The sequence below is a fragment of the Trichomycterus rosablanca genome, chromosome 6, assembly GCF_030014385.1.
Source record: "Trichomycterus rosablanca isolate fTriRos1 chromosome 6, fTriRos1.hap1, whole genome shotgun sequence".
NCBI lineage: Eukaryota > Metazoa > Chordata > Actinopteri > Siluriformes > Trichomycteridae > Trichomycterus > Trichomycterus rosablanca.
This window is the reverse complement of record NC_085993.1, coordinates 47,256,034-47,275,327: the sequence shown is the minus strand read 5'-3', so window position 1 is coordinate 47,275,327 and position 19,294 is coordinate 47,256,034. Positions and strand designations below refer to the sequence as shown.

General features: G+C 39.4%; 1 protein-coding gene across 1 annotated transcript in view; it reads right to left on the bottom strand.

Moving 5' to 3' along the window:
• Positions 1-1,526: 1,526 nt before the first annotated feature.
• brinp3a.2 (bone morphogenetic protein/retinoic acid inducible neural-specific 3a, tandem duplicate 2) overlaps positions 1,527-19,294 on the bottom strand; it is a 73,738-nt gene continuing 55,970 nt past the window's right edge. The window contains exons 5-7 of the mRNA XM_062997067.1: positions 17,999-18,235; positions 14,634-14,856; positions 1,527-2,928 (exon numbers count right to left, since the gene is read on the bottom strand). Coding sequence (XP_062853137.1) covers positions 1,812-2,928; positions 14,634-14,856; positions 17,999-18,235 — 1,577 coding nt within the window. The 3' untranslated portion in view covers positions 1,527-1,811. The remainder of the gene's footprint in view (positions 2,929-14,633; positions 14,857-17,998; positions 18,236-19,294) is intronic.

Sequence of the window (19,294 nt, the reverse complement as noted above, 5' to 3'; positions counted from 1 at the left end):
CCTCGTACCAACGTTTTAATGCCATCAGCAAAAAAAGTTTTTGGTTGAGCGTGTAGCCACTGATGCACCGCTGCTTTCACATCATCACATGAAAATCTTCTTCCCCTTAAAGCTTCTTTGAACGTCTAAAAAGGTGGAAATCAGATGTTACTAAATCCGGACTATTAGCGTTCTCAGTCTCTTAGACATGACCAATTACTACTCCTCCCACCCTCACTGTTAAATATTAAAAATATTAAAGTGTGGATCCCTTACATATATACAGTATATGTTCCTCTGCATGCATTGTTAGCCCCCTTTCATGCTGTTCTTCAATGGTCAGGACCCCCACAGAGCAGGTATTATTTAGGTGGTGGATCATTCTCAGCACTGCAGTGACACTGACATGGTGGTGGTGTGTTAGTGTGTGTTGTGCTGGTATGAGTGGATCAGACACAGCAGCGCTTCTGGAGTTTTCAAACACCTCACTGTCACTGCTGGACTGAGAATAGGCCACCAACCAAAAATATCCCGCCAACAGCGCCCCGTGGGCAGCGTCCTGTGACCTCTGATGAAGGTCTAGAAGATGACCAACTCAAACAGCAGCAATAGATAAGCAATCGTCTCTGACTTTACATCTACAAGGTGGACCAACTAAGTAGGAGTGTCTAATAGAGTAAACACTGTATTTAAAAACTCTCAAACTGTCTGATCCACTCATCCCAGCACAACACACACTAACACACCACCACCATGTCAGTGTCACTGCAGTGCTGAGAATCATCCACAACCTAAATAATACCTGCTCTGTGGTGGTCCTGGGAGAGGGCTAACAAAGCATGCAGAGAAACAGATGGACTACAGTCTGTAATTGTAGAACTTAAAAGTGCTCCTATATGATAAGTGGAGCTGATAACATGGACAGTGAGTGTAGAAACCAGGAGGTGATTTTAATTTTAAATGTCTATTTTGTAATTACTAATGTGGCCGAGTTCTCACACAAGCATTTATACTGCAGTTGTACTGTGTATAAAATAAACCTTGATTTGATTTGATTATACTGCAAGTCATACATACAGAAAATAAGCTGAGGAAGTAATAAGTAAGCTGAGGTTAAGACAAAGTTGTGGACCAAAGTTTGAAAACCACCGATCTAGAATAATCATTTTAAATGAATTATGTAAATGAGATCTAAGTGAAAGCTGTGATAGACGTGTACCAATGCCTTTCTTGTTCATTTAAACATACACCTATACTCCAAGGTAATCAAGCTTCTCCAAAGAAAAATATTTTGATATAAATAATCAGCTGTTTGAACATCAAGACCAACCAATTAAAAGCTGAATCTGGAGCTACACCAGATTATGGATAAAATTAAGTATCAGTGATGTTTACATTTTTTCCATTTACATTCTTACTATTCTGGTATAAAAGGCAGGATTTTAAACACACATTGCTACAGAACTGAATCAAAGGGACATGTAAACTGCATGAAAATGCATTATTCTATGATGTTTTAATAACAATTTATATACAAAACCCTACTGACATCAGGAAATTCTCCTCAAGAAAGGTGCACAGTCACTAAAGAAAAATAACATAGAAAATCTACAATCATACCATATATGGCCGAAGTCCCATGTGGTCTCAAAGCCATAACACACAATTTACCGAACACTCGTCAAGGCATTAATTTAAATGTGAAAAAAATGTCATCAAGAAAACAATTCGTTTGTTAATCCAGAACCTTCTGTGATTGATTGTTCATTGTAGATGTAATAATCCACAGACTTGTACATGTGCAGAAAGCTTTCTGTCCAAATCCATAGCTCTTAACTACAGAGTTTAGTTGTCTCATAATCCAGAGAGTTCGGGAGTCGGGAACTAAAGGTTTGAAGAGAAGAATGGATGCGCACCACCTCATTGGCAGTGAGTTTGAGTCGGTGGCGCAGCAAGCAAGAAAACAGGTCCAACGTCTGCTGGCCTGGTGGAGACAGTCGGTTTACGCGGTCTCGGATCTCCAGCAGCTGCATCAAGGCTGAATCCTGCGAACCCTGTGTGTACGAATAGTCCAGCTGCAGGATCAAGTCTCGGATTGCTTCCGGGTTAAAATGCATACTATATCCAAACACTTGGATGCTGTTGATCTTCATGTAGCCCAAGTTTCTGGAGGAGTCTGCCATATCCAAGGGCTCCAAATATACGCTCTCGTTGACACTAGTACCTGGTGTTTTAATGTGACTCCTCAGGTAAATGTGAATTGTTTCAAAGAAGGTCTTCCACTTGTTGCCCAAAGTCAGGGTCCAGTTAAAACATTCAAGTGGAAGGTCTAGCTTAGTGGCCTGCCAATCAGGAAAATTGTTCTCACTTACTGGGATTAACCAGCTCTCTGAGTGGCTCCCACCAAAGGGATTGATAAACAGAGTAAGAGAAGGCTCCAGGGTGCTGTTCTTGGTAATGCAGATCTGGAGAGAAATCCCCAAAAGCATGTGCACCATGTTGGTTTTGTACTTGTTGCTCTTCAGCGTGAGAAGCATCCTCTTCCTCCAGGAGGGATCAAACCAGCTGTTGAGACGCATATCGTTGCTGATGAAGATGGCGTGGACCTCTAGGCGTCGATCAGCCCTCTGCAGCAGGTAGCGCAGCTCCAGGTCTTGCAAGTCAGTCTCGAAACCGATGTAGTTCTCGGTGGAATCGGCCACCATCGGTCGACAGGAACCCTGTGTCAGCATGTAGCCGGGGTTGCAGCTGCCGCAGCGAGTGTGGTTGTCGCTCGCGCAGGACGCACAGGCTGGACCTTCTCCTAGAGTGCACGGGGTGGCTACCTGGCATGAGTACTGGTCATAGGCACAAATGCACGTTTGCAACTCCTCAGAGAAAAAGCCCAGCTGGTTGTTCTCAGAGCAGTAGAGTAATGACTGGACGTGGTTCAGCCAGTATGACCGTGGCCTACATGAAGGGGAAGACAGAGTTAGATTTAGAAGGTATGCAATAATGTTTCAAGGTATTATCTCAAGACCATATAGGTGACCTACATTTGGAGAGAAGCACTGTACAATTTATTAGTAATCATAAATTCACCTTAGTAAGATACAGCACTGTGCTTAGTGCTTAATTCTATCTTTAATAGGATAAATAAGTAAGGATTTTTCCAGTAAGACAAACATAGTAGAAACATAAATATGAATGCAGTTCTCATGAAAATACAATGAGATAAAACATTTATTGTATTAGAGATTAATTTAAATAATGTATTAACTAGGGCTGTCGTTAATTGCGTTAATTAACGTCATTAATGCGTAAAAATTTTAATCGCGATTAAAAAAATTTATCAAGAATCAAATTTTTAATTAAACGATTTTTATTGGGCTATGTTTGTGCCACTTTAAACATGCGTCACTGTGGTAATTTGCGCTGCTTTAACACAGCAACATTGTGTTTATACTGTATAACGATAACTCGGGTCTTTTTCCAGTTTGCGGTCGTGAGTTACAAATTACTCAAACTGCTGCTGCTACATATTGCAATATACAGGGAATTTTAAATAATCATTTTTGTTTTCAGAAAGCATAAGAAATCATCACTAGAAAAAATTACAGTTATTAATTGACGCATTAATATAATCTTTGGTCAAAGCACGCCTTTGTCTCATCAGACGTCTGCGTGCACAGATACGCATTACAGGCTAAATGAGCTCAGACTCAGTCTAACTTTATTTCAGAGGAATTTGGATAGAAAGCTCATGAACTGTACACGTCGTGGGAACATTACAAACACTGGTGTTAAATGGATCACAATGGACTGTAGACGCTTTAACATAGATAACGATGTGGGTCGACATGACGTTATACGTGTTGCATCTAGAAATGGTTCATATTAGTACCTGAGCGCCTGTTTTCAGTGGCAGGGTTATGAACAGGAAAAGATCCTCACTTTTGCCAGATAATGTGAACAGACTTTTTTTTATTGGTAAACATTTTCTTGCAATAAAAATTTGCATAATTTCAAATTTTGTTTAGCTCATTTTGCAGTCGAATAATCACGATTAATTTGGTTTTTTTATCGCGATTAATCTTGATGAAAATTTTTTATCGTGTGACAGCTCTAGTATTAACATATTTTAGTAGATATTCAGAAGGGACAGTAGTCGCCTAGTTGGTAGAGCTTTGGGCTATTAATCAAAAATATGTGGGTTTTATTCCGGCTCTGCCATGCAGTTATTGTTGGGCTCCTGAGCAAAGCCTTTAACCCTCTTAGCTCCAGGGGTAAATGGCTTAAAGGCTGGGATACGTGTAAAAACAATTTAATTGTACTGTACACATGTACAGTATATGTACACTGATCGAGCATAACATTATGACCACCTTTCTAATATTTTGTTGGTCCCCCTTTTGCTGCCCCATACGCAAATAACTGTGATGCACTGTGTATTCTGACACCTTTCTATCAGAACCAGCATTAACTTCTTCAGCAATTTGAGCTACAGTAGCTCATCTGTTGGATCGGACCACAGTGCATCAATGAGTTTTGGCTGCCCTTGACCCTGTCAAGTTTACCACTGTTCCTTCCTTGGACCACTTTTGATAGATACTGATCACTGCAGACACCCCTCAGGAGCTGCAGTTTTGGAGATGCTCTGACTCAGTCGTCTAGTCATCACAATTTGGCCCTTGTCAAACTCTCTCAAATTCTTATGCTTCCCCATTTTTCCTGCTTCTAACACATCAACTTGATAAAACGTTCACTTGCTGCCTAATATATCCCACCCACTAACAGGTGCCGTGATGAAGAGATAATCAGTGTTATTCACTTCACTTCATAATGTTATGCCTATTCGATGTATATATATGTATATATGACAAATAAAGGCATTCTATTGCTATTCTTATCTATTAATGCATATTATACTTGCCAGTTAGGTAATGTGCCTAGCTCAGTTTTCTAAAAAAATACGAATAAATATTAATGACACAATGGCATAGAGCTTTAAAAGATTATCTAAATACAACGATGAGCCAAAACATTAGCATCACACGCCTAATATGCTGTCCAAACAGCTCTGATTTGCCAAGACTCCAAAGGAGTAATGTGGTGTCTGGTACCAGGATATTACTGGCAGGTTCCTCAACTTCTATACTATGCCAGGTAGCATCTTAGTGCCATCTGATCTGTGGGAAAAGGATGTACACATGCCCAGCCATCCACCTGATCTTGGACTTGAAGAAAACAGGATTTGTCAGACCAGAGGGCATTCTTCCATTGCTGCAATGTCCAGTTACAAGGCCTGCATGTCCATTGTAGGTGCTTTTGACACTGTACAGTAGTTAACATGTGCGCCTTTACTAGCCTGCTGTGTTGTATATGAAGCACATATTATTCATTCATCAAATTAACTGCAACTTCAGCCACAAAGCCTTTATATGCTCTGGCATCAATGAATCTTGGCACATCATGCCTGTGGTTCATGGCTCCTCCCTTCTTGGCCCATCTTTGGTGGGTACTATCCAGAGCTGCCTGTGTGCGCCCAGGTTGTCTTGATTTTTTAACTCACTACAATAAATTGGTCCTTATTAAAATCCTTTTGGTGTTTATGCTGCCCTTATCTGCTGCATTCAACATGTGCAGAGGCATAACAGTATGACCACTGAGAGGTGAAGTGAATAACACTGATTATCTCTTCATCACGGCACCTGTTAGTGGGGGGGATATATTAGGCAGCAAGTGAACATTTTATCCTCAAAGTTTATGTGTTAGAAGCAGGAAAAATGGGCGAGCAGGGGCCAAATTGTGATGGCTAAACGACTGGGTCAGAGCATCTCCAAAACTGCAGCTCTTGTGGGGTGTTCCCGGTCTGCAGTGGTCAGTATCTATCAAAAGTGGTACAAGAAAGGGAACAGCGGTAAACCGGAGAAAGGTCATGGGCGGCCAAGGCTCATTGATTTACGTGGGGAGTGAGGGCTGGCCTGTGCGGTCCGATCCAACAGACGAGATGAAGAAGTTAACGCTGGTTCTGATAGAAAGGTGTCAGAATACACAGTGCATCACAGTTGCTGGGCTGGCAGCAAACGAGGGACCAACACAATATTAGGAAGGTGGTCATAATGTTATGCCTGATCAGTGTAAGTAACCACCACTGGCTCATCACTTAATAAATTACTGACTGTGACAAGCACAACTGTTAAAATTTTGGGAAGGTGGTCCTTACATTTTGGCTGATCAGTGTAACTTGTATTATGGAAAATGTAGCACAACCTTAAAAACAACTACTGACTTGCAAGTTTGGTGAACCAAAAAGTTGAACATTACATTATTTAGCTGTTGCCACTGCCAGCATCCAGGTACCATAAATAAAAACACAAAGTCCAGCAAGTTTAGCTTGTTTGCAGAGAAAAATCATCAGTCTGCTTCCTATCTTTCTCAGACACACTGACAGTGTTCCTCTCCCCAGTCTGCTGAGAATTCAGCCACATGAGGGAAGCAGAAATGATTTACTTTCAAATTGTGTTGGGAACTCCCTGTACTCATAAAGGTGTGACAGGGAGAGAGTGTTCTCTGGCATTCTGTAGTTCATGACCACTAATCTGAATGATACATAGCGTAGCTTCCTGTATTATCTGGCTTACCAGTTTGCTTTCTTGATTTATTCATATTTATCCCATTTTGATTCATAATTCACTCATTTATTCGTTTTCACTAACCATTTCATCTTGGTCCAATTTAAGAATAATATACTCACACATTCACACACTTAATTAAATAGTAGCCAATCTACATTGAGCATGTTTTTTTGGAAAATAGGAAGATATCAAAGAACTCCCAAAAAAAGAACTTCCAGAAAACCCACATGAATGTAGAAGGAACATGCAAGGATCAAACAACTGCAAGGATCAAACACAGGTTCACAGATCCATATTGATCCATGCTGCAAAGTCATGTCTGTGATCTTGATAATGTAATATATATGTGATGTTTATAATGTAATGTCTATGTAATAATAATGCCATAAATATGGCAATGGCCAAAATGTATATAACTTTTGTCACGTTACATAAAATGATACAATAATTATATTTAGAACAGGTCATTTTGTTCAATGATTTGGGCTTAAATTGAAAGGAAAGAGAGAGAAAGAGATTGGTAATAACTAGGGTTTCTGTGTTATTACATATAATATGCAGTTCAATTCTCATTCATTATACAGTTACAGACAAACAACTACACTTACTTAAGTCAATACCTAATATCCATTTTTAAAATGTTTTAATGCATTTTCCTCCCGATTTAGCACACTCAATTTTGTCTTTGCTGCTGAGAGATGCCAGACTGCATCCGAGGAGAGCACGTCGCTGCACACGCCTCTTTTGACACATGCACAGCCCTTCTCCTCTCGCCCATGCATTCTGCATAGGCATCTCTTCCACCAATCAGGGTCCTTACACAGCGTATGAGGACCCACCCACCCACACATAGTCCGGCCCCCACCCTGCAGATACGGTGGCCAATTAGTATCTGCTGCAGGCACTGCCAATTATGCCAGCTAGATGGCGCCCAGTCGACCAGTGGCAACAACAAGTTTCGAACCGGGGAGTTCAGAAACTCGGTGCTGGTGTGCAAGCGAAATATCCCGCTGTGCCACCTGGGCGCCTAATATCCATTTTTAATAATATTTACATAGTTATAGATAAAGATAGATAAAGCCGTAGCCTAGTGGTTGAGGTACAGGACTAGTAATCCAAAGGCTGCTGGTTCAAGCCCCACCACTGCTAGGTTGCTGCTGTTGGACCCTTGAGCAAGACCCTCAGTTGCTCAGATTGTATACTGTAACTGTAATGTAAGTCGCTTTGGATGAAGGCGTCTGCTAAATGCTGAAAATATAAATATAAGATATTTTTAGGTATAAAGACCTAAAAAATGTATGTCTATGTAATCTGGATTTTTTTAAAATTCCAATAATGTCAAGTATGGCAATGGCAAGTATAGTATTCAGTATAGTATAGTATTCAGAACAGATTATTTTGTTTAATGATTTAGAGTTCTGTGTTATTACATTTATTATGCAGTTTGATTATTGTTCATTAATCATTTTATATAGTATTTTTTTTCCACAGAATGCAGTGCAGTGCTGAAGAAAATAAAAATAAAAGTATAAACACCATTGATAGCAGTCATGCTGATGGCATTGCACAGCCAAGAATACTGCAGCAAATATTTTCAGGCATAAAGACTAAAAGTGACTTTAATCAAGAATCAGTTCGGTATGGTTAGACAACTTTGTTAAAGTATCTCCGAAACAGCATAAGGTGCTCTGCTAAGTACCCACTGATAAAGGTCAGAAGAAGGACAAGCCATGGACCACTGAAAGGTTGTTGAGCAGCCATGACTCAATTATTTCTGAGGACAGGAAGGCTGTGGCGTCTGGTGCTGACCAGTAAAAGAGCTACTGTTGCACAAACTGTAGATCATTTTAATACTGGTGATAGATTAGATTAGATTAGATTAGATTGGATTAGACAGATAGATAGATAGATAGATAGATAGATAGATAGATAGATAGATAGATAGATAGATAGATAGATAGATAGATAGATAGATAGATAGATAGATAGATAGATATAGATCACTTTAATAATCCCAGAAGAAAAGTCAAGTGTTACAACAGCTCAATGTACATCAGAAGAAATGAGTAAACGCTCAAGGTACATTAGATAAAACATTAAGTAAGTAAAATACTCAGTTTATTTTTAAATTATTAATTAAGTAAAGTGCGTAAGAATGATGATGTAACTCGTTCTGTGTAATAACATTCTTGGCAGACTGAGTTCCTCTGTATAGAGATGCTTTATGTAAAGCAGTAATTCAGACATTTTAAAATGTTTATAAATGTGTACCTGTAATACAAAAAGGTTTCAGCTTTGGTCTTTGTGCTTCCTGTTTTTTTATTGTGTGAATTCCTGTTTTGTTTCAGTTGGGGATAATAATTTTATTCAGCACATTTGAGCGTAAGTGCAAAAATGCTTTTACAATTTGTGCTGTTAAAACCCTTGTGCCAAACATCACACTGAATATTTTAATTAGTCTGTTCATTTTTTCTATTATGTAATTTTGACGTGTTTTGTTAATAGTGTTAAAGTTATTATATTTGTAATGAATGTATGTCTTTTATAATGTCAAACAGTTAAAATGAATGAATAGACAAACTTATTTGTGTCATGAGTTTAGGCTTCTAGATCTTGAGTTTTAAAAGGGTATTTAGTGTGTTTCTTTAAGAAAAAACTAAAGAAAAAATGGTAATAATTAGAGGTGCATGAGTACTGATACTGGTATCGGGTATTTGCCCGATACTGCGCTCATTAACTTGTACTCGCAAACGAGGCTCCGATACTAAACATCTGATACCGTGTGCCTAGTGCACGTTGCTGCGTCAGATATCTGATCTGAGATGTGCAACTGGGAATGAGTGACATGTCGAACAGCCAATGAGAACGCAGGATACAGTGTGAGGGGAAACGCAGGAGAGGAGTGTAAACAGGTGGGACAGCGGGATAATATAGTTTATATCAGAATACATCAGCACACACACGTTTTACAGTATTTCTGACCTGATCGTTCTCTACAAAACATAACAACAAAACACCAACATTGCAAAAATATTTATTAACCTCCAACTCACTACAGAACAATCCATGCTATTCGTGTTGCCAAATCCACTCAGATTCATTTATTTTTCCTCCTTGATTTCATGACATCAGCGCACAAACACTTTGATCACTCGCTACTTGTTGATGTGCATTTTTGGACGTGGTATCATTAAACTTCTCGTCACTTCTCACGTGTGTTTTTGTTTAAGAAAAAACGATATTCTAAATAGGTATTGGTATCGGTATCAGCAAGTACAAAAATACATGTACTTGTACTTGTACTCGGTTGGGAAAAAATGGTATCGGTGCATCCCTAGTAATAATATTTTAATGCTGATAATTTGCAACACTACTGCTAAATGAGCTATATAATAAAAATAAACTAAAATAAAAATAGATTTTAATGAGTTTCGTATTAAACACCTTTTATTAAGATTTGTGCATTTAGATATGTGAGCTTTTGATGATGAGCCATTTACGAACCTGACTAATTACCCACCTATTTATACTCACTCATAGTTTATATACACTGATCAGCCATAACATTAAAACCACCTCCTTGTTTCTACATTCACTGTCCATTTTATTAGCTCTACTTACCCTATAGAAGCACTTTGTAGTTCTACAATTACTGACTGTAGTCCATCTATTTATCTGCATGCTTTGTTAGCCCCTTTTTATGCTGTTCTTCAATGGTCAGGACCCCCAAAGGACCACCACAGAGCAGGTATTATTTGGGTGGTGGATCATTCTCAGCACTGCAGTGACACTGACATGGTGGTGGTGTGTTAGTGTGTGTTGTGCTGGTATGAGTGGATAAGACACAGCAGCGCTGCTGGAGTTTTTAAACACCTCACTGTTACTGCTGGACTGAGAATAGTCCACCAACCAAAAATATCCAGCCAACAGAACCCCGTGGGCAGCGTCCTGTAACCACTGGTGAAGGTCTAAAAGATGACCAACTCAAACAGCAGCAATAGATGAGCGATTGTCTCTGACTTTACATCTACAAGGTGATACAACTAAGTAGGAGTGTCTAATAGAGTGGACAGTGAGTGAACACGGTATGTAAAAACACCAGCAGCGCTGCTGTGTCTGAGTCACAGCATGTCTGTGTCACTGCAGTGCTGAGAATCATCCACCACCTAAATAATACTTGCTCTGTGGTGGTCCTGTGGGGGTCCTGACCATTGAAGAACAGCATGAAAGGGGGCTAACAAAGCATGCAGAGAAACAGATGGACTACAGTCAGTAATTGTAGAACTACAAAGTGCTTCTATATGGTAAGTGGAGCTGATAAAATGGACAGTGAGTGTAGAAACAAGGAGGTGGTTTTAATGTTATGGCTGATCGGTGTAAATGGGGCTAAGACCCAGAGCCTTTTTTACAGCTCACAAAAATTAATGTATTAGACATGAATTAAATTTAAATCAATGTTTTAACATATTTCAGAAGATATTCAGAAGGGACAGTAGTCGCCTGTTAGAGCTTTGAGCTGTCAATCAAAAAAATATGTGGGTTTATTTCTGGCTCTGCTATGCAGTTATCGTTGGGCCCTAAGCAAGGCCCTTAACCTTCTCAACTCCACGGGTGCCATACAATGACTAAAAGGCTGAAATACAGTGTTTCACAAAAGTGAGAAATAAACACTATAGAAATAAAACTTGGATATAACTTAGAGTAGTCAGTGTACAGCTTGTATAGCAGTGTAGATTTACTGTCTTCTGAAAATAACTCAACACACAGCCATTAATGTCTAAATAGCTGGCAACATAAGTGAGTACACCCCACACTGAACATGTCCAAATTGTGCCCAAAGTGTCAATATTTTGTGTGACCACCATTATTATCCAGCACTGCCTTAACCCTCCTGGGCATGGAATTCACCAGAGCTGCACAGGTTGCTACTGGAATCCTCTTCCACTCCTTCATGATGACATCACGGAGCTGGTGGATGTTAGACACCTTGAACTCCTCCACCTTCCACTTGAGGATGCGCCACAGGTGCTCAATTGGGTTTAGTCCATCACCTTTACCTTCAGCTTCCTCAGCAAGGCAGTTGTCATCTTGGAGGTTGTGTTTGGGGTCGTTATCCTGTTGGAAAACTGCCATGAGGCCCAGTTTTCGAAGGGAGGGGATCATGCTCTGCTTCAGAATGTCACAGTACATGTTGGAATTCATGTTTCCCTCAATGAACCGCAGCTTCCCAGTGCCAGCAACACTCATGCAGCCCAAGACCATGATGCTACCACCACCATGCTTGACTGTAGGCAAGATACAGTTGTCTTGGTACTTCTCACCAGGGCGCCGCCACACATGCTGGACACCATCTGAGCCAAACAAGTTTATCTTGGTCTCGTCAGACCACAGGGCATTCCAGTAATCCATGTTCTTGGACTGCTTGTCTTCAGCAAACTGTTTGCGGGCTTTCTTGTGCGTCAGCTTCCTTCTGGGATGACGACCATGCAGACCGAGTTGATGCAGTGTGCGGCGTATGGTCTGAGCACTGACAGGCTGACCTCCCACGTCTTCAACCTCTGCAGCAATGCTGGCAGCACTCATGTGTCTATTTTTTAAAGCCAACCTCTGGATATGACGCCGAACACGTGGACTCAACTTCTTAGGTTGACCCTGGCGAAGCCTGTTCCGAGTGGAACCTGTCCTGGAAAACCACTGTATGACCTTGGCCACCATGCTGTAGCTCAGTTTCAGGGTGTTAGCAATCTTCTTATAGCCCAGGCCATCTTTGTGGAGAGCAACAATTCTATTTCTCACATCCTCAGAGAGTTCTTTGCCATGAGGTGCCATGTTGAATATCCAGTGGCCAGTATGAGAGAATTGTACCCAAAACACAAAATTTAACAGCCCTGCTCCCCATTTACACCTGGGACCTTGACACATGACACCAGGGAGGGACAACGACACATTTGGGCACAATTTGGACATGTTCACTGTGGGGTGTACTCACTTATGTTGCCAGCTATTTAGACATTAATGGCTGTGTGTTGAGTTATTTTCAGAAGACAGTAAATCTACACTGCTATACAAGCTGTACACTGACTACTCTAAGTTATATCCAAGTTTCATGTCTATAGTGTTGTCCCATGAAAAGATATAATGAAATATTTGCAGAAATGTGAGGGGTGTACTCACTTTTGTGATACACTGTACATGTGAAAATAAGTTTATTTTACTGTACACATGTATGTGAACATATCACAAATAAAAGCTGATTGTATATTTAATGTATATTGTACATATCAGCCAGGTAACGTGTCTTATCAAAGACAGCTCACAAAATATCCTTAAACCTTAATCAGCCTAATACTTCATGACTTTTCCTAATTTTATGGACACTGCAAATAACAATATATTTATATAGGTATTGTGTTCCAAACACTCTTTAATTTAAACACTTCTGTTTGAACCCAGCTAGAATATCTAAATAAATAGAATAATTAATTAATTAAAAATAAATAAATTAATTAAGTGAAAATAAATAAATAAATAAATAAATAAATTATAATTAGGGCTGTCACATGATTCAAATTTTTAATCGAGATGAATGTGATTAAAGAACCAAATTAATCGCATTAACTGCAAAAATAACTAAGCAACATTTGAACAGTTATGCACATTTTTATTGCAAGAAAATGTTTACCAATAATTCACTAATACAATTATTAAATCTAAATTATTGTAAGAAAGCCAGCCAATGCCTATTTAGAGCTGTTAACAGCTACTCATCTTTCAGCCAGTTATTTAAAATGACAAGTCTGTTCACATTATCTGGCAAAAGTGAGGATCTTTCCCTGTTCATAACCCTGCCACTGAAAACAGGCGCTCAGGTACTAATATGAACCATTTCTAGATGCAACACATATAACGTCATGTAGACCCACATCGTTACCGATGTTAAAGCGTCTACAGTCTATTGCGATCCATTTAACACCAGTGTTTGTAATGTTCCCACGACGTGTACAGTTCATGAGCTTTCCATCCAAATTCCTCTGAAATAAAGTTAGACTGAGTCTGAGCTCATTTTGCCTGTAACACGGATCCGTGTGCGCAGATGCCCGACGAGACAAAGGCGTGCTTTGACCAAAGATTATATTAAAGCGTCAATTAATAACTGTAATTTTGTCTAGTGATGATTTCTCACACTTTTTGAAAACAAAAATTATTATTTAAAAACACGCTATATTTCTCAATATGTAGCAGCAGCAGTTTGAGTAATTTGTAACTCACGACTGCAAACTGGAATAAGACCTGTGTTATCGTTATACAGTATAAACACAATGTTGCTGTGTTAAAGCAGCGCAGATTACCTCCAGTGACGTGTGTTTAAAGTGGCACAAACATAGCCCAATAAAAATCGTTTAATTAAAAATGTTATTCTTGATTTTTTTTTTTTTATCGCGATTAAAATGTGTACGCATTAATTAACGCAAATAACGACAGTCCTATTTATAATATATAGTGTTTATGTGTATTTTAATGGTTTTAGTATAACTAATTTTGGCAGATTTTATTTGTGATATAAGTGGTCTTTATGTAAGAATTATTATTATAATTATAATAATAATAATAATTATTATTATTATTATTATTATTATTATTATTGATGTTTACTCTGATGCTTTTGACTCATGTTGCTTCAATGTGCCTATGCATATTACTCACATTTCTCTCTTTTTTAATTAAATTAATTGCGTTTTTGTGCAATGTGTGGTCTCTCAAGCACATCATATTCAATTTAATTGAACTTAATTTAATCTAATTTCATTTAAATGAATGGAGCATCCTGTGGAGACCATGGCTTTGTTCGGAGCAGAGACTTGTTCTGCATTTAAAAACCGTTTCATTGAATTAAAATAAGCTCTGATGTATCTCCATCAGTGAAGGTCTTTTAAACACACCCAACTTCCCCATCTTGTTAGAAAAGACATTTTATATTGTCTGAATTAGATCTTGTTCAGAGTCTCTAAGAGGGTATAACAAGGTTGTTATGCTCACCTTTCACGGGGTAAGTTGATAAGGGGTTGTTTTTGACACCTCTTACTCAGACTAAAGAGCTTGTAAACAACTCGGTGGGCCCTCCTTAACAGGCCCTTCATGCTGCTCTCTAGCATCTCGTAGCGTCGCTGAAATGCGCTATCCAGCAGCCATAAGTGCTGGATTGTAGACGTGTTGAGGTAGAAGTTCTGAGGCAGCCTGATAAGGAACGCCTTGAATTCATCTGTTAAAAACAAAGACAAACACAGCACTGTGAAAACTGATCGTTCTCTTATGGTGACCCGGTTACTACATATTTGTCACTATAATGTTATAGTAATAGCTATAATAGCAGGTGATTTGCTGCATCAGGACTTGGAGGAATTGCAGGTAATGAGAGAACAATGAATTGCACTCTCTATCATTTGTATGTGAGCTGAAGCTGAGGCGTCCCTGTGTGGTGCAGCAGGACACAAAGTGATTTCAAATTTATAGGGTTAGAAAGTAACAAAATTAAAGTTTTGGAGTGGACCTGTCCTGACCCAATCATCCTAAACCAGGAGTGATGTTGCGGTGAGACCTACAATGAGCAGGTTGTGACTATATATCTAGCAGTATGTGTAATATAAAGCGGTTTTGTAAAGAGGAATGGGCTTTTCTTCTTCTTTTTTCCCACAGTTGCATGAAGGACCAAATTATAGAAGCATATACTTGTTTCCTTTTTATCTCGGTTATCTCTTTTAACACATTTTTCCATTATAACATTTATAATATACACCGATCAGGCATAACATTAAGACCACCTTCCTAATATTGTGTTGGTCCCCGTTTTGCTGCCAAAACAGCCCTGCAACTGCGATGCACTGTGTATTCTGACACCTTTCTATCAGAACCAGCATTAACTTCTTCAGCAAGTTGTAGCATGTGAGCTACAGTGGCTCGTCTGTTGGATCGGACCACACGGGCCAGCATTCACTCCCCACATGCATCAACGAGCCTTGGCTGCTCATGACCCTGTCACTGGTTTACCACTGTTCCTTCCTTGGACAACTTTTAATAGATACTGACCAATGCAGACCGGGAACACCCCACAAGAGCTGCAGTTTTGGAGATGCTCTGACCCAGTCAATTACAATTTGGCCCTTGTCAAACATGCTCAAATCCATACGCTCGCCCATTTTTCCTGCTTCTAACATCAAGTTTGAGGATAAAATGTTCACTTGCTGCCTAATATATCCCACCCACTAACAGGTGCCGTGATGAAGAGATAATCAGTGTTATTCAGTTCACTTGTCAGTGGTTATAATGTTATGCCTAGTCGGTGTAACTTTGTCGTTTCATATAAGGGCGGCACAGTGGCTTGGTGGGTAGCACTGTCGCCTCCCAGCAAGAAGGTCCTGGATTCCATGCCCAAGGCAGGGTGGTCTGGGTCTTTTCTGTGTGGAGTTTGCATGTTCTCCCCATGTCTGTGTGGGTTTCCTCTGGGGGCTCTGTTTTTCTCCCACAGTCCAAAAACATGCAGTCAGGTTAATTGGAGACACTAAATTGCTGTATTGCCCTGTGTGTATGTGTATGTGTGTCTGGCCTGCGATGGACTGGCGCCCCGTCCGGGGTGTTACCGTGTGCTTCGCGCCCATTGAAAATCGCGCTTCATGTGTAAAATGTTACAGTATCTGATATTTCATTATTATTCTTGAAATATTCTTGAAATTTGATATTTCATTATAGGGCCTGGGTTCAATTTCCCATCCAGATGGCTAGAGTCCTGTCCATGTAAAGTAATGTTCTCCCTGTATTAGTGTGGGTTTCCTCTGAGTGATCTGGTTTTCTCCCACAAGTCCTAAGACACACAGTCAGGCCACTAAACTGAAACCACTAAAATTGTCCTAAGTGTGTGTGTGTGTCCTGTGATGAACTGGCGACCTGTGTTTTTTCCCCCCACTGAATCAGGCCCAGGATAAAGTGGTGGTAAAACAGTAAATGAATGAGTAAGGTCTTAAATACACCTCCCACACACACACCACCACCACCATCAACTATATCACTTGAGACCAGCTATATATTTTTTTTTCCTACCAGCACATTTTCTATGGAGACGTTCTCCCAGCTTTTAATTTTAGCTGATCCAGCAGGACATTAAATGCCTTCAATATCTCTGACCGAAGGACATATTTAAGATAACTGGGAATCAACTTATACCCTTCCACTTCCCACATTTTCTACTGCTGCTTTAAAAAGGTCTATTAATGTAATTACACTTGGGTATATAATAATACAAAATATATACGGAAAATATATACAAGAAATATATATATATATATAGCATTAAAACCACCCCCTTGTTTATACTCTAACTGTCCATTTGATCAGCTCCACTTACCATGTAGAAGCACTTTGTAGTTCTACAATTACTGAATGTAGTCCATCTGTTTCTTAACACAAAAGTGCTGATGGAGTTTTTAAACACCTCACTGTCACTGCTGGACTGAGAAGAGTCCACCAACCAAAAATATCCAGCCAACAGCGCCCCGTGGGCAGCATCCTGTGACCACTGATGAAGGTCTAGAAGATGACCAACTCAAACAGCAGCAATAGATGAGCAATCGTCTCTGACTTTACATCTACAAGGTGGGCCAACTAGGTGTCTTATAGAGTGAACAGTGAGTGGACATGGTATTTAAAAACTCCAGCAGTGCTGCTGTGTCTGATCCACTTATACCAGCACAACACACACTAACACACCACCACCATGTCAGTGTCACTGCAGTGCTGAGAATGATCCACCACCTAAATAATACCTGATATGTGGTGGTCCTGTGGGGGCCCTGACCATTGAAGAACAGGGTGAAAGCAGGTTAAAAAATATGTAGAGAAACAGATGGACTACAGTCAGTAATTGTAGAACTACAAAGTGTTTCTATATGGTAAGTGGAGCTGATAAAATTGACAGTGAGTGTAGAAACAAGGAGGTGGTTTAAATGTTATGGCTGATCAATATACTGTATATATATATATATATATTATTATTTTTTTTTTTATATATACCTATTTATTTTAGCTCTAATGAGCCTTGCAGAGTGACCTAAAAGGGGAAATAATATCTTAATAGTGTTTAAGTGCTTTGATTTGCTCTTACTCATGCAATGACAAACGTCAGACTGACAATAAAGTGATTTTATGGGTATAATGTTTCATGCTTCACATATTGTCTCCTACTTGTGCCAAAAGGAGTAAAGCCAAAAGATAAAAATGATAAAATCGTATTCAGTCACCCTTAATATCTCACAGTATGATAAAAGTTCAAGGTCATAAGCTTATTTAATTGTATATGATCAAATATTTAATTAATTTGTATCAGTAGCACTGGATCTAAGACCACTGCTTACCTGATTCCTTAAATTCTTTGTAAAGAAGTTCCCATGATTCAGAGACTCGATGAAGACTCTCTTCCATTGCTTGAATATCCATGTAGGGACAGTTGCATTCTGGAAACTTAGAGTCACACTTGCACCAGCAGTCGTTGTCCTGGCAGACAAAGTCTCCTTCACCGTTGCAGGCAATGTAACTGAGAGCCGCTTGAACAAAGGTATGTCTGAGGTAGTCTGGCAGAATGACCTGCATACCTGTAATTAAAGAAATGTATTATTAATCAAGACTGTGAGGGTTGTATTAATATTCATAATCATGCAGGCAGCTACACTTAACACTGTTAAATGTTATACACTGATCAGCCATAACATTAAAACCACCTCCTTGTTTCTACACTCACTGTCCATTTTATCAGCTCCACTTACCATATAGAAGCACTTTGTAGTTTTACAATTACTGACTGTAGTCTCTATTTCTCTACATGCTTTTTTAGCCTGTTTTCACCCTGTTCTTTAATGGTCAGAACCCCCACAGGACCACCACAGAGCAGGTATTATTTAGGTGGTGGATCATTCTCAGCACTGCAGTGACACTGACATTGTGGTGGTGTGTTAGTGTGTGCTGTGCTGGTATGAGTGGATCAGACACAGCAGTGCTGCTGGAGTTTTTAAACACCTCACTGTCACTGCTGGACTGACAATAGTCCACTGTGGGGGTCCTGACCATTGAAGTACAGCATGAAAAGGGGGTTAACAAAGCATGCAGCATGCAGAGAAACAGATAGACTACAGTCAGTAATTGTAGAACTACAAAGTGCTTCTATGTGGTAAGTAGAGCTGATAAAATGGACAGTGAGTGTAGAAACAAGGAGGTGGTTTTAATGTTATGGCTGATCTGTGTGTATATATATATATATATACAGTATATAACATGTATAAAATGAGATGCTGTGATTTGTTAATTTTCTTGTCAATTCTTATTTCTCATACAGTTATAGTCTTTAAGCAGATACAAGTTCTTATTAAAATTCTGTCCCCAGTAGTAAAGCCATCTCATCTTGTGTGACAGTATTGTCATCTGCTGCTGTTGAGCGGAAACCCAAATGGTTCTCATGGTAACCAATATATTAAATAAGTAAAATTCACCTTCTTGTTGTGTCCAACAATAAAATAATTTTTAAAGTTGATTAACAAGTGAATTAACAAGTGATGCACTGTGTATTCTGACACCTTTCTATCAGAACCAGCATTGACTTTTTCAGCTATTTGAGCTACAGTAGCTCATCTGTTCATTAATGAGCATTGGCTGCCCAT